Below are 15,354 nucleotides of genomic sequence, written 5' to 3'. Positions count from 1 at the left end.
TCAAAAAGATACTGGGGGAAATTATTTTTTAATAATTTCTTTTTTTGATCTTCACCCAAGGATATATTTTGTTTTTAATTGATTTGAGAGAGAGAGGAAGGGAAGAGAGAGATACATTGATGTGGGAGAGAAACATCAATCAGCTGCCTCCCATAGCATCCCGACCAGGGACTGAATGCACCACCTTTTGGTGCACTGGACGGACACTCTAACCAACTGAGCCACACCAGCCAGGGCTGGAAATTTTTTGAAGAAATGCTTTGTAATAGCAAATACCTATATTAATTCCCCTTGAAGTTTACTTTGAAATGAATCAGTGATATTTGAAGTGAAAAGTTGCTAGTTGCCAAGGAAGCTTAATTAATCAATTTACCCTTTGCTTTAAAGATGATCTCGAGCTTCTTAGACCAACAAGCCATCTTGTTTGTGGACACTGCTGACCGCTTGGCCTCATTAGCTAGAGATGCGCTGGTCCATGCGCGCCTGCCTAGTTTTGCCATCCCATATGCCATTGATGTATTGACTACTGGGTCTTACCCACGGCTGCCAACCTGCATTAGGGTAAGTACATTCTCTCCTACCAACCCCGTTCTTAAAAGCTGAAGTCTTTGGCATTGGATCTACTATATTATTAAGTAGACCACCAAAAACTTTCATACTTTTAAAACAAATATTTATTTGTTTTTTCCTGTATATCTAAGATTGTGTTCTGTTTAAATAAATTGGGGTCAGAATGTGAGTAGCTATGAAAATGGGTGGATCATTTTTTTTCTGTGAGGGAGAACAGATATGCAGGTGTAACTTACATCTATTTCTGTTATGAAAATACTGCATGCTGGTTGCTTTGGGGAAGTGTTTTAAAAAGTTTACTATGCTGGTTTTTGACTGCCTTAGTAGTATTGTATTTTATACTTCTAAGTGGTGGACGTCATCTCGTGACATTAAGTTGGTTTCATAAATAGAGCAGGAAGAAGATCATGTTGCATGACCATCTTAGCTGAGTGACTGGTAGAATCACGTGGCACTCTAATGCATGAGAGTAAAGGTCACTATTATTGGATGTAGAAGGCAGGAATGAGTGTTAAGATTCTCTTGGTTGGGTAAAGTAAGAAAATACTACGTTAAGAAGACACAGCTAAAAATTACGCCTCTTTGTACATTATTTTAAAATCACTTAAATTTTTTTGAAGGACAAAATTATTCCTCCAGACCCAATTACCAAAACTGAGAAACAAGCCACCCTTCACCAGCTGAACCAGATTCTTAGACATCGGCTTGTAACCACTGATCTTCCTCCTCAATTAGCAAATCTTACAGTTGGTATGTACCTGAAGGCTCTTGTTTTAAGAATTGACTTGTTGGAAATATTTTTTTTAAAGCTTTTGGGATTTTATTAAAAGAAATATCATTATGAGGTTTTGCCCTACAATTTTGATGGTGTTTGAATCTGTGACTGGTCAGCCCTGTCATTTCTCTTTTATTACCTGGAAATACAGTTCTGGTGTTTGAAGTTGACAAGTGGGTGAGATCACCTTTGTTCCTTGATGCCAGAAGAGTTGCCTTTGGTTTCTTAATGGCCCAGAACCTGGTTACTGCTTATGCAGGAACCACTGAATTATTTGAACATTTGTGAAAAAACATTCAATCTATTTAAAATTTCTTATAAGCAAGACTAAGGTTCTGGGTTAGCAAAGAGCTGCTTACTTTTTTTTCTTTTTTTTAGCAAAGTAGACTTACTCTTCTTCTTTTAAAAGCAAATGGCCGGGTGAAGTTTCGAGTTGAAGGAGAATTTGAAGCCACCTTGACTGTAATGGGAGATGATCCTGAAGTTCCATGGCGTCTGCTCAAGCTAGAAATTCTAGTAGAGGATAAGGAAACAGGAGGTAAATCATAAATCTGGATTGAAGTCATAAGTATTGATTTAAATGTTTGAGTTTTTTATATCATTGAAACATTTTGGCAGAATAATAAATGTGTTTAGCAATTTATTCTGTAATTTGAAGCAGATTTCATGATAATCATAATTACCTACTGACCTTAGAGATTTTGGTGTCTAAGTATAATGTTCTCTAGTTTCCATAGATAGTTTCAATTCTTTTTAAAAAATGTATTATTAGTTAATATATTCTTCCATAGTTGGTACTATGACATGATCTGTACGCTTTTCTGATTAACCACTTTGTTTTCTCCTGTGAATGGAAGATGGACGAGCCTTGGTTCATAGCATGCAAATCAACTTTATCCATCAGCTGGTACAATCTAGGCTCTTTGCTGATGAGAAACCTCTTCAGGACATGTACAATTGCCTGCGTATCCTTCTGGAATTTGAGACACATGTTTATAAGGAATTTGTGTCTCCTTCTCACCTCCACATTTCCATCTGCCCCTCATCTCGAACTGTAGCAGCCTAAGCTCTCCCCATCCACTTTGTTGGGTAGAAATGGGGCTGGGGAAACTAGTCAATGTGAAGAATAGTAATCGGTAGTAAATCAAGTTGTAAATTTGCTGTTGACTTTGTGGGTAAAAACAGAAAATGATGAATTAGAAGTAGTATTATTTGGAGAAAAAATATTGGTCTACCCATATTCTTTAAACTATGATGAATTAAGGGGCAACTAAATGGTTTGTTTATATTGGATCAAAATTAAATATACAGTTTTCTAAAACTATGCCACAAATTATACCACTTTTTAGGATAAGTCATTGGCGAACTGTAATTCCAGAAATTTCTTTCAGAACCAGTTTTTAGGACTAGAGCTTTTGTTAAATGAAGTTTGCTTGTACTTCATTGGCTGTTGTAGTGATATGTATTATATTTGCTTAACGAGATCCATCAGATTCTTTTTGCTTGTCACTTCAGTTAGAAGTGCTACATTCCCAAACTCTGATGTTAATCCGGGAGCGGTGGGGAGACCTTGTGCAGGTGGAAAGGTATCATCCTGGGAAGTGCCTCTCCCTCTCCGTTTGGAAGTAAGTAAAGTTGGTTCTGGTGGGTTCCAGCTCTGACTGTAATTGCTCTTTTTGTTTCTCTTTTTCTCTCGTACATATGATGCACTGTATACTGATAGCTGTATGCCTCTGGCAATATGATTTTGTATAGTGAGGTTCCATGGTATCCTAGAAACTATAGAGGACATCCATAATTGACAGCTTTCTTAGAATGTGGCATGTCTGAAATATGTAGACATCTATCTGTTTGTATTAAGACTTTTCTTAAAGAGTTAGGTGACTCTGGACTCAAAGCAGATTGCTAAAAGACTTAGATTATTGGATATTGTTTTAAAAACAACCTGCTTGCTTATCACAGTTTTACACTTTGAATTGCTCCTTTTAAAATCTTTTTGGGGGAGGGTTTCGGGAAAAATTAGTATCGAGCTGCTTACAGTCCCAATTTCCTATTCGAACTTTGCTTGATCCCCATTTTCTGTAAAGGAATCGGAGATGAATAGATATCACTTAGAATACAGGTTGTTCTATTTTGGGATTTTTTTATTTGTTTGTATGCATGTGTTTTATTTTTAAATTCTGTGTCTGGGTTTTTTTGTTTGTGGGTTTTTTTGTGGGTTGGTTTTTTGGGTTTTTTTGGATGCAGTAAATCAAATATTGTGTTTGATTACAGAATAGCTGTCTTCCCAATATTAATGTATTCCCTCCACAAACAGTGAGGGCCTGCCATGTTCTGGCCTCTGGCTCAGACACACAATGGATTGCCTCTATTTCATCCCAAAAGTTAACAGGCGTTGTTGAAAAAAATTGTATATTTTTTCTCTTTAGTCAACAGATTCTTGGGAGAAAAACAGGGACGGCATCTGTTCACAAAGTTACAATTAAAATCGATGAGAATGATGGCTCGAAGCCTTTACAGATTTTTCATGATCCTCCTTTGCCAGCTTCTGATTCCAAATTAGTAGAAAAAGCTATGAAGGTAGGTATCTCAATAGATTTTAATATTGGTTTAATTAAATGAATATAATGTAGCTTATCATTTATACTTAAACTTTTAGTGTAAATTCTTTAAATTACCTAATTGTTCCTAGAACCCTTTATGGAAGTTGTTTTAAATGACTGTTATGTTTCTGCATTTGTTATTTTTTTAAATCTAATATTATAATATAGTTTTAAAGATGTTCTTTCATATTTTATAATTTTGATCAGATCATCATTTTGTTTTTAAGGTCATTTAAACTCTATGATAACTGATACATATAGTATCTTGATCTATACTCATCAAAATGTTACCTGTAGTCTTTAAGCTACCAGTACTACATGGTTATTTTTTTACTTTAAGTTTGTGCTTAATCATTATGATTCTAAAAGGAAATATCTTGAAGCACAATAATCTACTCAAGCTTTAAAGTAAAAATGTTTAAATTGCACATGTGATTCTGTTGTTCTTGTCTATGCAGATCGATCACTTATCAATAGAAAAACTCCTGATTGACAGCGTTCGTGCACGAGCGCATCAGAAGCTCCAGGAACTGAAGACCATTCTTAGAGGCTACAATGCCAATGAAAACTGTAGGTTCTTTTAAACAGGCATCTTTGTCTTTCTTTTGTTTAAATTAGTATTCACTTTTATTTTCTGAAGGGTCTGTGTTAGTGTGACTTCTTTCCTGATACATAGGTTTTGTTGTGAAGGCTGGACATTTTTGCATTTTAACTTGTGATCTACTCAGCTTGTCCTAACTGTCCCCTTATTTTCTATTTAGCTTGGCCTTATTTGAAATGTATGCATATTGACCCTCCTTAAAACTCTTTTTTTTTCCTATTGAAATGGAAGCTATTTTAACATCTTAATATGAATTTTATTTCTCTTAGGTTTTCTTCTAAGGTTAAGGCAGCTTTGCAAATGTTTATAATAATGTTATAAAATGGGCCCCTTTGAAGCAGAATGTATGCTTTGTCTTTTAAAACATTTTTTGAATTGTTAATACATTAACAGGGTTCAAAATAAGGAATACAGATAGACACACCGTGAAACATCTTCCAGTTCCCTAGTAGACTCAGAGCTTTAGGGGGACAGTCAGTCATTTAGAAAGTAAGTACTTTTCGTTCTAGGAATATAGCTTCACAGTATCATTATGGGCATATTTACTATCCCTGCCCCAGTTGTTCTTGGCTGTGGCTGCCTTGTACCCACAGTGAGCAGCCTTTAAGTGAGATGATGTTGGTGAAGTGCCATATAAATAAGAAGTCCTCATAGCGCTAGTAGCAAAGGTACTGCGTTTCATTATCACAGAGCCCACCTCAACCCATTATACTTAAAAAGGCAGCTTCTTAGGTACAGACTAGTCACACTGGAATGGAACTGCTTTGGTGAAGTAGAGAAAGACACTGCCTGAAGAAAAGACAAAGTCAGGAAAATAAATGTGTATTTAGAACACAAATTTCCAAGGAAGGTGAAAAAGAGGATCTAAGACAAGCTAAAAAAGGAAGGGTAGCTCAACTTAAAAATGCAAATGTGGGCCTTAAAGAAGGGTGTGCCAGGCATCTGGTGAATGTAGTTGTTCCATCTACTTTGAGGGGGTATGTCCTTTAACCCCATCAAGGCTTAGCATTAGATTTCTCAAGTCTTAATAATTTAAATTTAATTATAAGATGTAGTGTAAGTTGCACACCCCCGCCCCCTCATTTTAATCCCTCAAGCAATGTTACTAAATACAGACCTAAAATTTATGATTGGAAAGCATAATTAAAACTCTCATTGGACCCTCCTTTTTGTTTTTTTCATTGCTTTATTGAGATATAATTCACTCATTCAGTGTTTTTCTAATATATTCAAAGAGTTGTGCAACCATCACCACAATCTAATTTTAGAACATTTTAATCATCCCCGAAAGAAACCATGTACTCATTAGCAGTCACTCCCCCATTCACCCCTCCCACCAGCTCCCTGGCAACCACTAATCTATTTCTGTCTATAGAATTGCCTTCCAGGACATTTCAGAGTAATATCATATACAGCAGGTCCTCAGATAAGCCGGTCCACCATATTGTTCAATGTTGTTTTGTTAAAATGTTGCTGAGATGCCAAAGGAACTGAACTCTTGTTTATTATCAATTAGCCTGTGGTAAAATTGGTTTTATTATATGCTGTTTTGCTTAGTCTCAGAACCTATTGATGACATTAAGTGAGGACTTAACTGTAATATATGGTCTTCTGTGTATTTCTGTTAGCAGAATGTTTTTGAGGTTTGTCTATGTTATGGCATGTTTCAGTAGTTCATTTTTATTGTCAAATAACTTATTGCATAGATATACCACATTTGTTTATCCATTCATTGTTGATGAGGTTAGTTTCCACCTTTTTGCCTATAATGAATAATGCTGCTGTGAATATGTACAAGTTTTTGTGTGTACCTATGCTTTCATTTCTCTTGGATATATATGTACCTATGAACGGAATGGCTGGGTCATATAGTGACTCTATGTTTTACCTTTTGTCATGTTTAACACCTCTTTTTTATTCCACTAGTACAGTGATGGCGAACCTATGACACACGTGTCAGAGGTGACACGCGAACTCATTTTTGTGGTTGATTTTTCTTTGTTAAATGGCATCTATATATATAAAAACCTAAGTGACTGTTATGACCAGTTGACTGAATGACCAGTCGACCAGGTTGCTATGATGCACACTGACCACCAGGGGACAGACACTCAACGCAGGAGCTGCCCCCTGGTTATCAGTGTGCTCCCACAGCCAACCTCCCGTGGCTGGCCAACCTCCTGTGGTGCTTCCCCATGGCTGGCCCTGATCGACCCAGATTGGGACTGGGTAAGGTGGCCCCAATTGGCTTCGATTGCTAGCCAGGCTGAGGGACCCCACCCGTGCACAAATTTGTGCACTGGGCCTCTAGTTTAAATATATAAAATAAATATCAAAAATATAAGTCTTTGTTTTACTATGGTTGCAAATATCAAAAAATTTCTATATGTGACATGGCACCAGAGTTAAGTTAGGGTTTTTCAAAATGCTGACACACCGAGCTCAAAAGGTTCACCATCACTGCGCTAGTAGCATGTGCAGATTCCAGTTTTCTCCACATCCTCACCAACACTTGTTATTGTCTGTCTTTGTTTCTAGCCATCCTGGTGGGTATGAAGTGGTATCTCATAGTGGTTTTGATTTGCATTTTCCTAATGATTGTTGAGCATCTTTTCACTTATCTTTTTTGAAGAAATGTCTATCCAGATCCTTTGCCCATATTATACTTAGATTAATTACCTTTTTATTATTGAGTTATAACAGTTCTTTTTGTAAGTTCCTTTTCATGTATCATGATTTGCAAGAATTTTTTTTCATTCCATGAGTTGCCTTTTCACTTTCTAAATGGTATTGTTTGTAACACAAGTTTTTAATTTGGACAATGTCCAATTTGTCTATTTTTTTCTTTAGTTGCTTGTGCTTTTGGTGTCAAACCTAAAGAATCCATTACTTAACCCAAGGTCATGCAGATGTGCCCTGGTGTTTTCTTCTAAGAGTTTTATAGTTTCAGTTCTTACTTTCAGGTAGGGGTCCGACTGAGTTTTTTGTTTGGGGATATGCAGTTGTCCTAGTAACTTTGGTTAAAAAGATGATTTCCCCCCTATTTAATCGGGCACCCTTGTTGAAGTGCCCCTTTTGTTCTTAATGAAAACTTTTAAAGTATTTTTTGCAATCTTAATTTTTTCTAATTTTTCTTATTTCTAGTTTTTCAAAATAGAGAAATTCTAAAATTTCATTTGTTGGGATTGCAGAAAATAGGGGTTTGTGATCTTGTGATAGGCTCTGGTTTACTTTAGTATAGTCTGTAAACAGACTTAGTAAGTTAAAAAAAACTCAGTATGCTTGCCCAGGGGATATTTAAATTACTTTGAAAAATATGTAAGTATGTGTTACATAGGAAGTGCTGTTAGAATAAGTTACGAAGATTTTTCTTTGGCAGCATTCGGTAGCGATGTCACTACTTGAGTTAGTAGCCAGAAGACCTGAGTTCAGCTGCGTGTCTTGAATGATCACAGTCTTCTGGCCCCATTCTCCTCATTTGTAACTAGCGGATGTCCAGGCTCTTCCGGGATCCCTATAACTCCAGCAAAAGGGTGGTTCCAAGGCCCAGGTGTCTGGAGTCCTCGGTGTTAGAGAAAGGGGCTTGGGAAACTGAGCTTTAGAGGGGAGGGAGGTGCTGGCGGATGGGGTTGGAACTCTCAGTCCTACTTTAATCAGACAGTCCTGGAAATGAGAGCCGCCATAGGAAAGGGCCTGCTGACCCACCATCTTGGGACATATGCTGTATCTTGTGTGGTTGTTGTTGTTGTTGTGTGTGTGTGTGTGTTTAATATATTTTTATTGATCTCAGAGAGGAAGGGAGAGGGAGAGAGAGATAGAAACATCCATGATGAGAGAGAATCATGGATCAGCTGCCTCCTGCAGGCCCCACATTGGGGATCGAGCCCGCAACCCGGGCATGTGCCCTTGACCGGAATCGAACCTGGGACCCTTCAGTCCGCAGGCCGACGCTCTATCCACTGAGCCAAACCGGCTAAGGCTTTACCTTGTTTTTTAGATTCATGTTCATGCATTTATACTCCTCATGTAGTCTTACTGGATCCCTTTTTTTAAAGCATGCTTTAGTCAGGTCCTTGGCTGGGACCAGGGGCTGTTCTTGGAATCCCTTTATGCAGCCCTCTGTCAGCTGGCTTTTCCTCCAGCGCCTCACTGGGATGACCTGAGGACATGAGTAGCTCGGAAAGGGGAGCATCTCAAGGCATGGCCAGGAGAAGGCACAGGGGCGGGTTTTGTATCGCCCAGGTGGCAGTATGGTTTCTTAAGGGGGGGAAGGGGTGGGCAAAGGCTCCGGGAAGGTAGGCAGGGCTTTGGAGAGAACTTGAATAACAGGCAGCGCGAGGCACTGAGGGCGGCTTGCCATGTGGCCCCATTCGAAGCATTGCCTGCCTCTTGAAAGCTGGGGTGCTTCCCTGGGGTTGTGCTCTGTCAGCACTGGAATTGGGGTGTCCAGGTCAGTTCAGAAGCTGTGAAGCACACAGCCGTTCCTAAGTGTGCCTGGTTGCTTGTCTTCAGTCTTCACCCTTCACATTACTGTGTGCTGGTGCGTTCCTCATGTTGTCCTCAGTGAATAGCTGGGGAGGAACAAAAGAGGAACTAGGTGTGTGTATCGCTGCCGCAGGCAAAAGGAGTGCGTAGCCCTGGCGTCTGGCGCAGCCTGTAATTCTCCCTGCTGTATTGTATTCACAGGTTTCTCCATTTTTGGATAACTTAACACCTGCTGCCTTTAAGTGCTTCGGGCCTTATCTGTTTTATTTTATGGACATGGGTGGTCATAAAATATGTTCAGAGATAGACATCAAAGTATTTTCTATCTTTTGGGCTGTGTTGTATAGTCTACTTTGATCCCCTATCTTTTCAAGAACACTCGGTTTTTATAATTAGATTGAAGTTATCATTATCCCAGTTGTCAGAAACTAGTTCTGCTCCATTGCTACGCTTCAAAAAATGTTTTTGCTTAAGGAATACATCTCTACCCCGTTAGGAATTATAACAGTGCAGATAAGTTTTAAAGTCAGCAGCCCTGCTTCAAATCTGTAAGTACTTTTTATTATGTTAACACAGTCATTTCAGCAGAACATGAACTAGTTTGTCACGCTGTTCTGAATTATAGTGTAAAGAAATTCCTGTGTGTGCCTTTTTGTTCTGTTTTTTTGTTCTATTTTTTGTTTGTTTTTAGGTGAGAGTTCTGCTGGATCTGCTGTTAAACATTTGTATACAGAGATGTACCAGACATACTTGAAAGCAGTTTGTTTTCATCTGACTATATCTCTTTCCATTTTTTTTTTTGCTTTATTAATTTGATAATTTGTATATAGATAGTACCAATGGTAACTTCACTGATTTCAATTATTGCAAATTCATAATAAGATGTTTTGGTTTTTCTCTTTGATTCGTAAAGGTAATGTACATTGTTAAGCACTTTGCTTTTTAAATCACCTTTGCAAACTTGTCACGTCTTCCTCCTAAGGACCCACGGCATGGACAGCAAGATGTTGTCCTTGTTTAACAGAATAGCACCGAGAAGCCACACCTGATGAAAGGCTGGGCCTCCATTTCCGCTCTCCTCACTCTCTGCCTTTCTTCTGTGCTGTAGCCTTAGAGGAAGGTGGCGGCCAGAAGAGCATATTCCTTTCCCAGCCCCTGATCCGATCAGCACGCGGTGTGCTCAGTGCTTTGCTCCTTTCTTATTCTCTTCTGCCAGCTTGTGGGCTGAAGGGAAAAGTTCACTGGGCCTGGCAGAAATACTGACAAACTCTAGAACAAGTACATTGGCAGCTTTGAGGATTTGTGTAGAGAAGTTGCCTATGTTCTTATTTTATCTGTAACTTGAAAATGAGGTACATAAATAATGAAAAATTTTTTCCTGTATAATCAGTAGTGTTCAATAATTCTCACATGTTATGTGTTGTTGTTTTTTAAGCACATGGGCCCTAATTGCCACAAAACCTTCCTTTATGAAGAATGGCATTGAGAATATTTATGCCATAGATGAAACTTCTTTGATTTCCCAAACAACTGATTTGCCTCCCATTATATCAAAGAAAATCCTTAAAAATTAACTTATTGGTCATTACTAAGTGAAAGTAAAACTAGGACCCAGCTCACTTATGGGGTTAAATTTTCCCTAGCTATTTTAATGTTTTTTAAGGCACCTTGGGACTTTTTTGCTATGGTATTTGAGTTGGGCATATTTGTTTCATGCCACGTTGAAGATTACATTCTTCCTTTTGAGATCCTAATTGCCTTCATAAATTCCAATTTTGCAAAAACCACGTTTTTCTTCTAACAGTCAGGATTGTTTAATAGTTGACTTGTTTTTAGTCTCTGAGATATACTTTTTTTTTTTTTTAGAAATGCTCAGATAGAAATATAATTTTTAATTCTTAACTGTTCAGCTTCCATAGAGACTGCACTTCCAGCTCTCGTTGTTCCCATCTTGGAGCCGTGTGGTAATTCGGAGTGTCTACACATTTTTGTGGATTTGCATTCTGGAATGTTCCAATTGATGCTTTATGGACTTGGTAAGTTAGTAAATGATATAGTCATTCAATGTAAGGAAAAATATTTTTAACAAAAGCAAAATTAAAAATTTCTGCCACTAGATACTGAGAAGAGTGGCATGAGCAGTGTCGAGAGCAGTAGATACGGAAAGAAGAACTCGCTGACATCTGTTCCTTGGGGCCCATTTTAGCTCCACTTTGGATTTTCTTGTACCGGAAGTTAAACTTCCCAATATGAAGTACATTCATGTTGCTTCTCTTTCGTAAAAGTCATAATGTTGATGGCTGATGTGTTTTAGATGTAACGATTTTACCACTAATAGTTGGGTGACATGAAGATGGCCGCAAGGGATTCTCTGTCGTTCATGGCTATAAACATCTAAGATAACTTGGGGTACAGAATCCTGGAGGAAAAGATTTTTTTCTGGCTTAAATACAGTAGAAATTAAAGTTTGATTTCTTACATGTTCTGTCACTGAGTTGGTGTTCTAAAATGGTGAAATACTAGGAACTTAGTGTTTTTGTATTGCTCATGGGACATTGCTCTTGAGTATATTAGCACATTTGCCATTCGAAATTAACATTAAGCTACATAGATTGGTGAAAATAAAAGGCTTTCTAGTTATGCTGTATGGCGATAAAGATAGATTTTTGTCCAAGCTGCTCGTGGAGTACTGGCCGCATTACTTTGAATCACATCACATTTGTGATGGCTAAATGATAAGTGACACATTTATGAATTACCTTTTAACTATGCTTCCAAACCAACCAGGCAATTGTTGTTTGTTCTTAAAAACTTTAACTGTTTTTTTGATTATTAACACAGTACATTCTCATAAGTCAAAACCTAAACATGTAAAAATGAGAGAAGCAGTAAAAAATAGTTTCTCTTGGCAATCCTTGTTATTTTAGGATATCAGTGCTTATCTTACTCATCTCAGGCTACCATAACAAAGAACCAGAGTGGGCGGCTTAAACAACAGAAATGTATTTTCTCACAGCTCTGGAGGTTGAAAGTCTGAAAGCAGGTGGCCAGCACGGTTGAGTTATGGTCAGGGCTCTCTTCCTGGCTTGCAGACCCTGGCCTTCTCACTTGTCCTCACGCGGCAGGAAGAGGGGGAGCAAGCTCTCTGGCCTTTCTTATAAGGGCACTAATCCCATCATGAAGCCCCCAACCTTAACTGAGCCTAGTTATTTCCTGAAGGCCCTGCCTTCAGTCATGGGCAGGTGGGGGAATACAGTTCAATCCATAGCAGTGTTCTTGTTCTTTTTCCTGTATTTTTTTCTTTAGTTGAAATCATTTTATATTTAGCTTTTTGCTCAACATTCTATTATTAGCATTATCTAGTGTCATTAAAAATTCTAAGTGACATTTAGCATGCTAATCTTCAGCCAGCAGCTCTTGTTTATGCCAGAGACCATTTGTGTTTAATAAGTATTATAATGGAATTTTATAATTCTAATTTTTAAGGATCTTCGTCTAATAACATTAAGAGCTTTCAATACATATAAGTTAAAAATATCAATTGACATAAGAATTTTGGGAATTAAAATATAGGCAAAGAATTAATTCATGTATTTGTTACTTATTCTTGTTGCAAGTATACATTTGCTATTAATTAGTTGTCTTAACTATAACTCTCCCTAAATGTTAAAGAGGGAAAACAATTTAGGTTAATTTATGCCTAATGATGCATTTAGTTTAGTTTTTTTTCTAACTCAAAAGTAACACTCCTTTCTGCCTAAAATAATAATTGCATTTAAGTTTTGTGCTATCTAGATATATTGTGTCTTGTACAAGCAATTAATAAAAATGCTTTATTTTTTAGATCAGGCCACTTTGGATGACATGGAGAAGTCTGTGAATGATGATATGAAACGGATTGTTCCTTGGGTTCAACAACTTAAGTAAGCTTAATTATTTAGCTCAATACTAAAAATGGAAACGTTTTTAAAAAATATGTTTTTTATTGATGTCAGAGAGGAAGGGAGAGGGGAAGAGAGATAGAAACATCAATGATGAGAGAGAATCATTGATCGGCTGCTTCCTACACGCCCTGCACTGAGGATCGAACCCGAAACCAGGGCGCGTGCCCTTGTCCAGAATCAAACCCTGGACCCTTATTCCGCAGGCTGATGTTCTACCCACTGAGCAAAACCGGCTAGGGCAAATGGATACATTTTCTCTATCATTGCTTTTTTCCAAAAAATATATTTTTTTATTTCAGAGAAAAAGAGAGAGGGAGAGAGGGATAGAAACACCATTGATAAGTGAGAATCATAGATCGGCTGCCCCCTGCACGCCCCTCCACTGGGGATCGAGTCCGCAACCCGGGCCTGTGTCCTGACCAAGAATCGAACCATAACCTCCTGGTTCATGGGTGGACGCTCAACCACTGAGCCTCACCGGCCAGGCTCCATTATTGTTCTTGATCGGTCCTTAATGTTTATGACATGAAGCTTGAACACCTTTTAGTACTTATTGGTCGAATCTAAATTCTCTTGGAATATGTCCAGGATGGCAGTGCTTCATATCATATTCCCCTCTAGAGCAAATGTAGGTATGAAGGGCATGACATTCAACTTTCGTTCCTTGCCACATTTTCTCTTGCACAAGTGCGCTACCCAAGGAATTTTATTGTAGCTAGTGTTCTCTGCAGTAGTGTCTTATTTGTTCTTATCCAGGAGAATCGTCATGGTATGAATCTACCAGCTGACACTTTCAAAATAATCATTTCTGCTTCTCCGATAGTGTTCAATTTGTCTCAAAAGCCTGTGAATGCTTCATACTGTGAAACTAAATAAAATTGAAAATGGAGCTAGAGATAATCCTTGAAGGTTTCATTACCACTCTAGTCCACAAAGGTACCATTATAGCAACTCTAACAAACTCTCTTAAAATTAATAAATCAACAAAAATTCCAAGAGAGAAACATAAATTTTAGCGATCAAGGGGAAAGCGGGCAAATGGAGAAGGGGTGGGTCCCTTGCTTTTGTGATCTTCTAGCCTACCTCTTCCCCTTTGGAAGTTTTAGTTGGTAAAAATTCAAACGTTTTGATATCAAGTCATTTTTCTCATTAACAGGACATGATTTTAAATGCCAATAGAGAGATAATATTACATTACCCCTTTTTTTTTTTTACATGAGCCTTTTGAACGGCTGTTTAGTTTGTATGTGAAAAAATGAGTCATTACTCTGGGTAACAATTTCTAAAATTTTTGTGGTTTAGCATCATTTTTTTGTGTGTGCATTTTGGCTAAACAAGCAAGGTTTAAATACTTAAATGCTCAATAATTCACAGTTTGCATAACTTAAGGTTATCTGGCAGTTCCAGCCTGCAGAAATATAACTAAAACCAGAAAGCTAAATCCCAAAAGCCTTAAACTCACGTAATTATAAGAAAGGTCCCCTGGCCCTGGCCAGGTGGCTTGGTTGGAGCATCATCCTGGGCACCAAAAGATTGCAGGTTTGATTCCGGGTCACGGCACATACCTAGGTTGTGGGTTCAATCCCTGATTGGAGTGCATACAGGAGGCAACTAATCAATCTTTCTTTCCCTCCCATCTTTCCTCTCTTTCTCTCCCTTTTTCCCTTCCTCTCCCTAAAATCAATAAAAACATATGCTCAGATGACGATTAAAAAAAAAATCCTCTGATTGTCAGTTATTATACTGTTTCTCAAATGATCTTTGATGAATAACCAGTTCGTCACTAATTTATCATGGAACATTAATTTTTTTTAAATATAATTTGCTTATCATAAAATTCACCCATTTTAAGTGTGCAATTCAGTGACTTGTAGTAAATTTACTGAGGTGTACAACCATAGCCACAGTCCAGTTTGAGAACATTTTTTTATTACCATGGAGGTGCTCATTTACAGGCAAGTATGAGCCTACTTTTCATTTCTGTAGATTTTCCTTTTCTGGACATTTCATATAAATGCAGCCATAAAGTCTGGGATTGTTTATGACTGGCTTCTTTCACTTAGCATAATGTTAATCAGAAAATTCTATGATTTTATGATGTGGATTACATTTTTTAAATTAAGGTTTTGGCTTGGACAACAGCGTTGCAAACAATCTATAAAACATCTGCCTACAATAAGCACTGAAACATTGCAGCTGTCCAATTACTCAACTCATCCTATTGGAAAACTTTCTAAGAATAAGCTGTTCATTAAACTTACTCGCCTTCCACAATACTACATTGTAAGTATGCAAAGGTGATCCAGTTCAGTAATTCTGTCAGTATTTTGAATGATTTATTGCTTAATTTCATTTGCAAATATATTTTATTGGATA

The 15,354-nt window shown here is 37.7% G+C and overlaps 1 protein-coding gene across 3 annotated transcripts in view; it reads left to right on the top strand.

Annotated features, from left to right (window-relative positions):
- Positions 1–15,354, top strand: part of MED14 (mediator complex subunit 14) — a 62,335-nt gene that overhangs the window by 13,857 nt on the left and 33,124 nt on the right. For 2 of the 3 annotated variants that reach the window (XM_036304434.1, XM_036304433.1), the window contains exons 4-13: positions 388–561; positions 1,191–1,320; positions 1,755–1,883; positions 2,203–2,310; positions 2,838–2,970; positions 3,775–3,925; positions 4,407–4,518; positions 10,945–11,070; positions 12,879–12,957; positions 15,102–15,261. In XM_036304434.1, coding sequence (XP_036160327.1) covers positions 388–561; positions 1,191–1,320; positions 1,755–1,883; positions 2,203–2,310; positions 2,838–2,970; positions 3,775–3,925; positions 4,407–4,518; positions 10,945–11,070; positions 12,879–12,957; positions 15,102–15,261 — 1,302 coding nt within the window. Of the gene's footprint in view, positions 1–387; positions 562–1,189; positions 1,321–1,723; positions 1,884–2,202; positions 2,311–2,837; positions 2,971–3,774; positions 3,926–4,406; positions 4,519–10,944; positions 11,071–12,878; positions 12,958–15,101; positions 15,262–15,354 lie in introns of those variants that run through there. The other variant, XM_036304435.1, reaches the window with a different exon arrangement.

The sequence above is a fragment of the Myotis myotis genome, unplaced genomic scaffold, assembly GCF_014108235.1.
Source record: "Myotis myotis isolate mMyoMyo1 unplaced genomic scaffold, mMyoMyo1.p scaffold_m19_p_4, whole genome shotgun sequence".
Taxonomy (NCBI): Eukaryota; Metazoa; Chordata; class Mammalia; order Chiroptera; family Vespertilionidae; genus Myotis; species Myotis myotis.
This window is presented reverse-complemented; position numbering and strand designations above follow the sequence as displayed.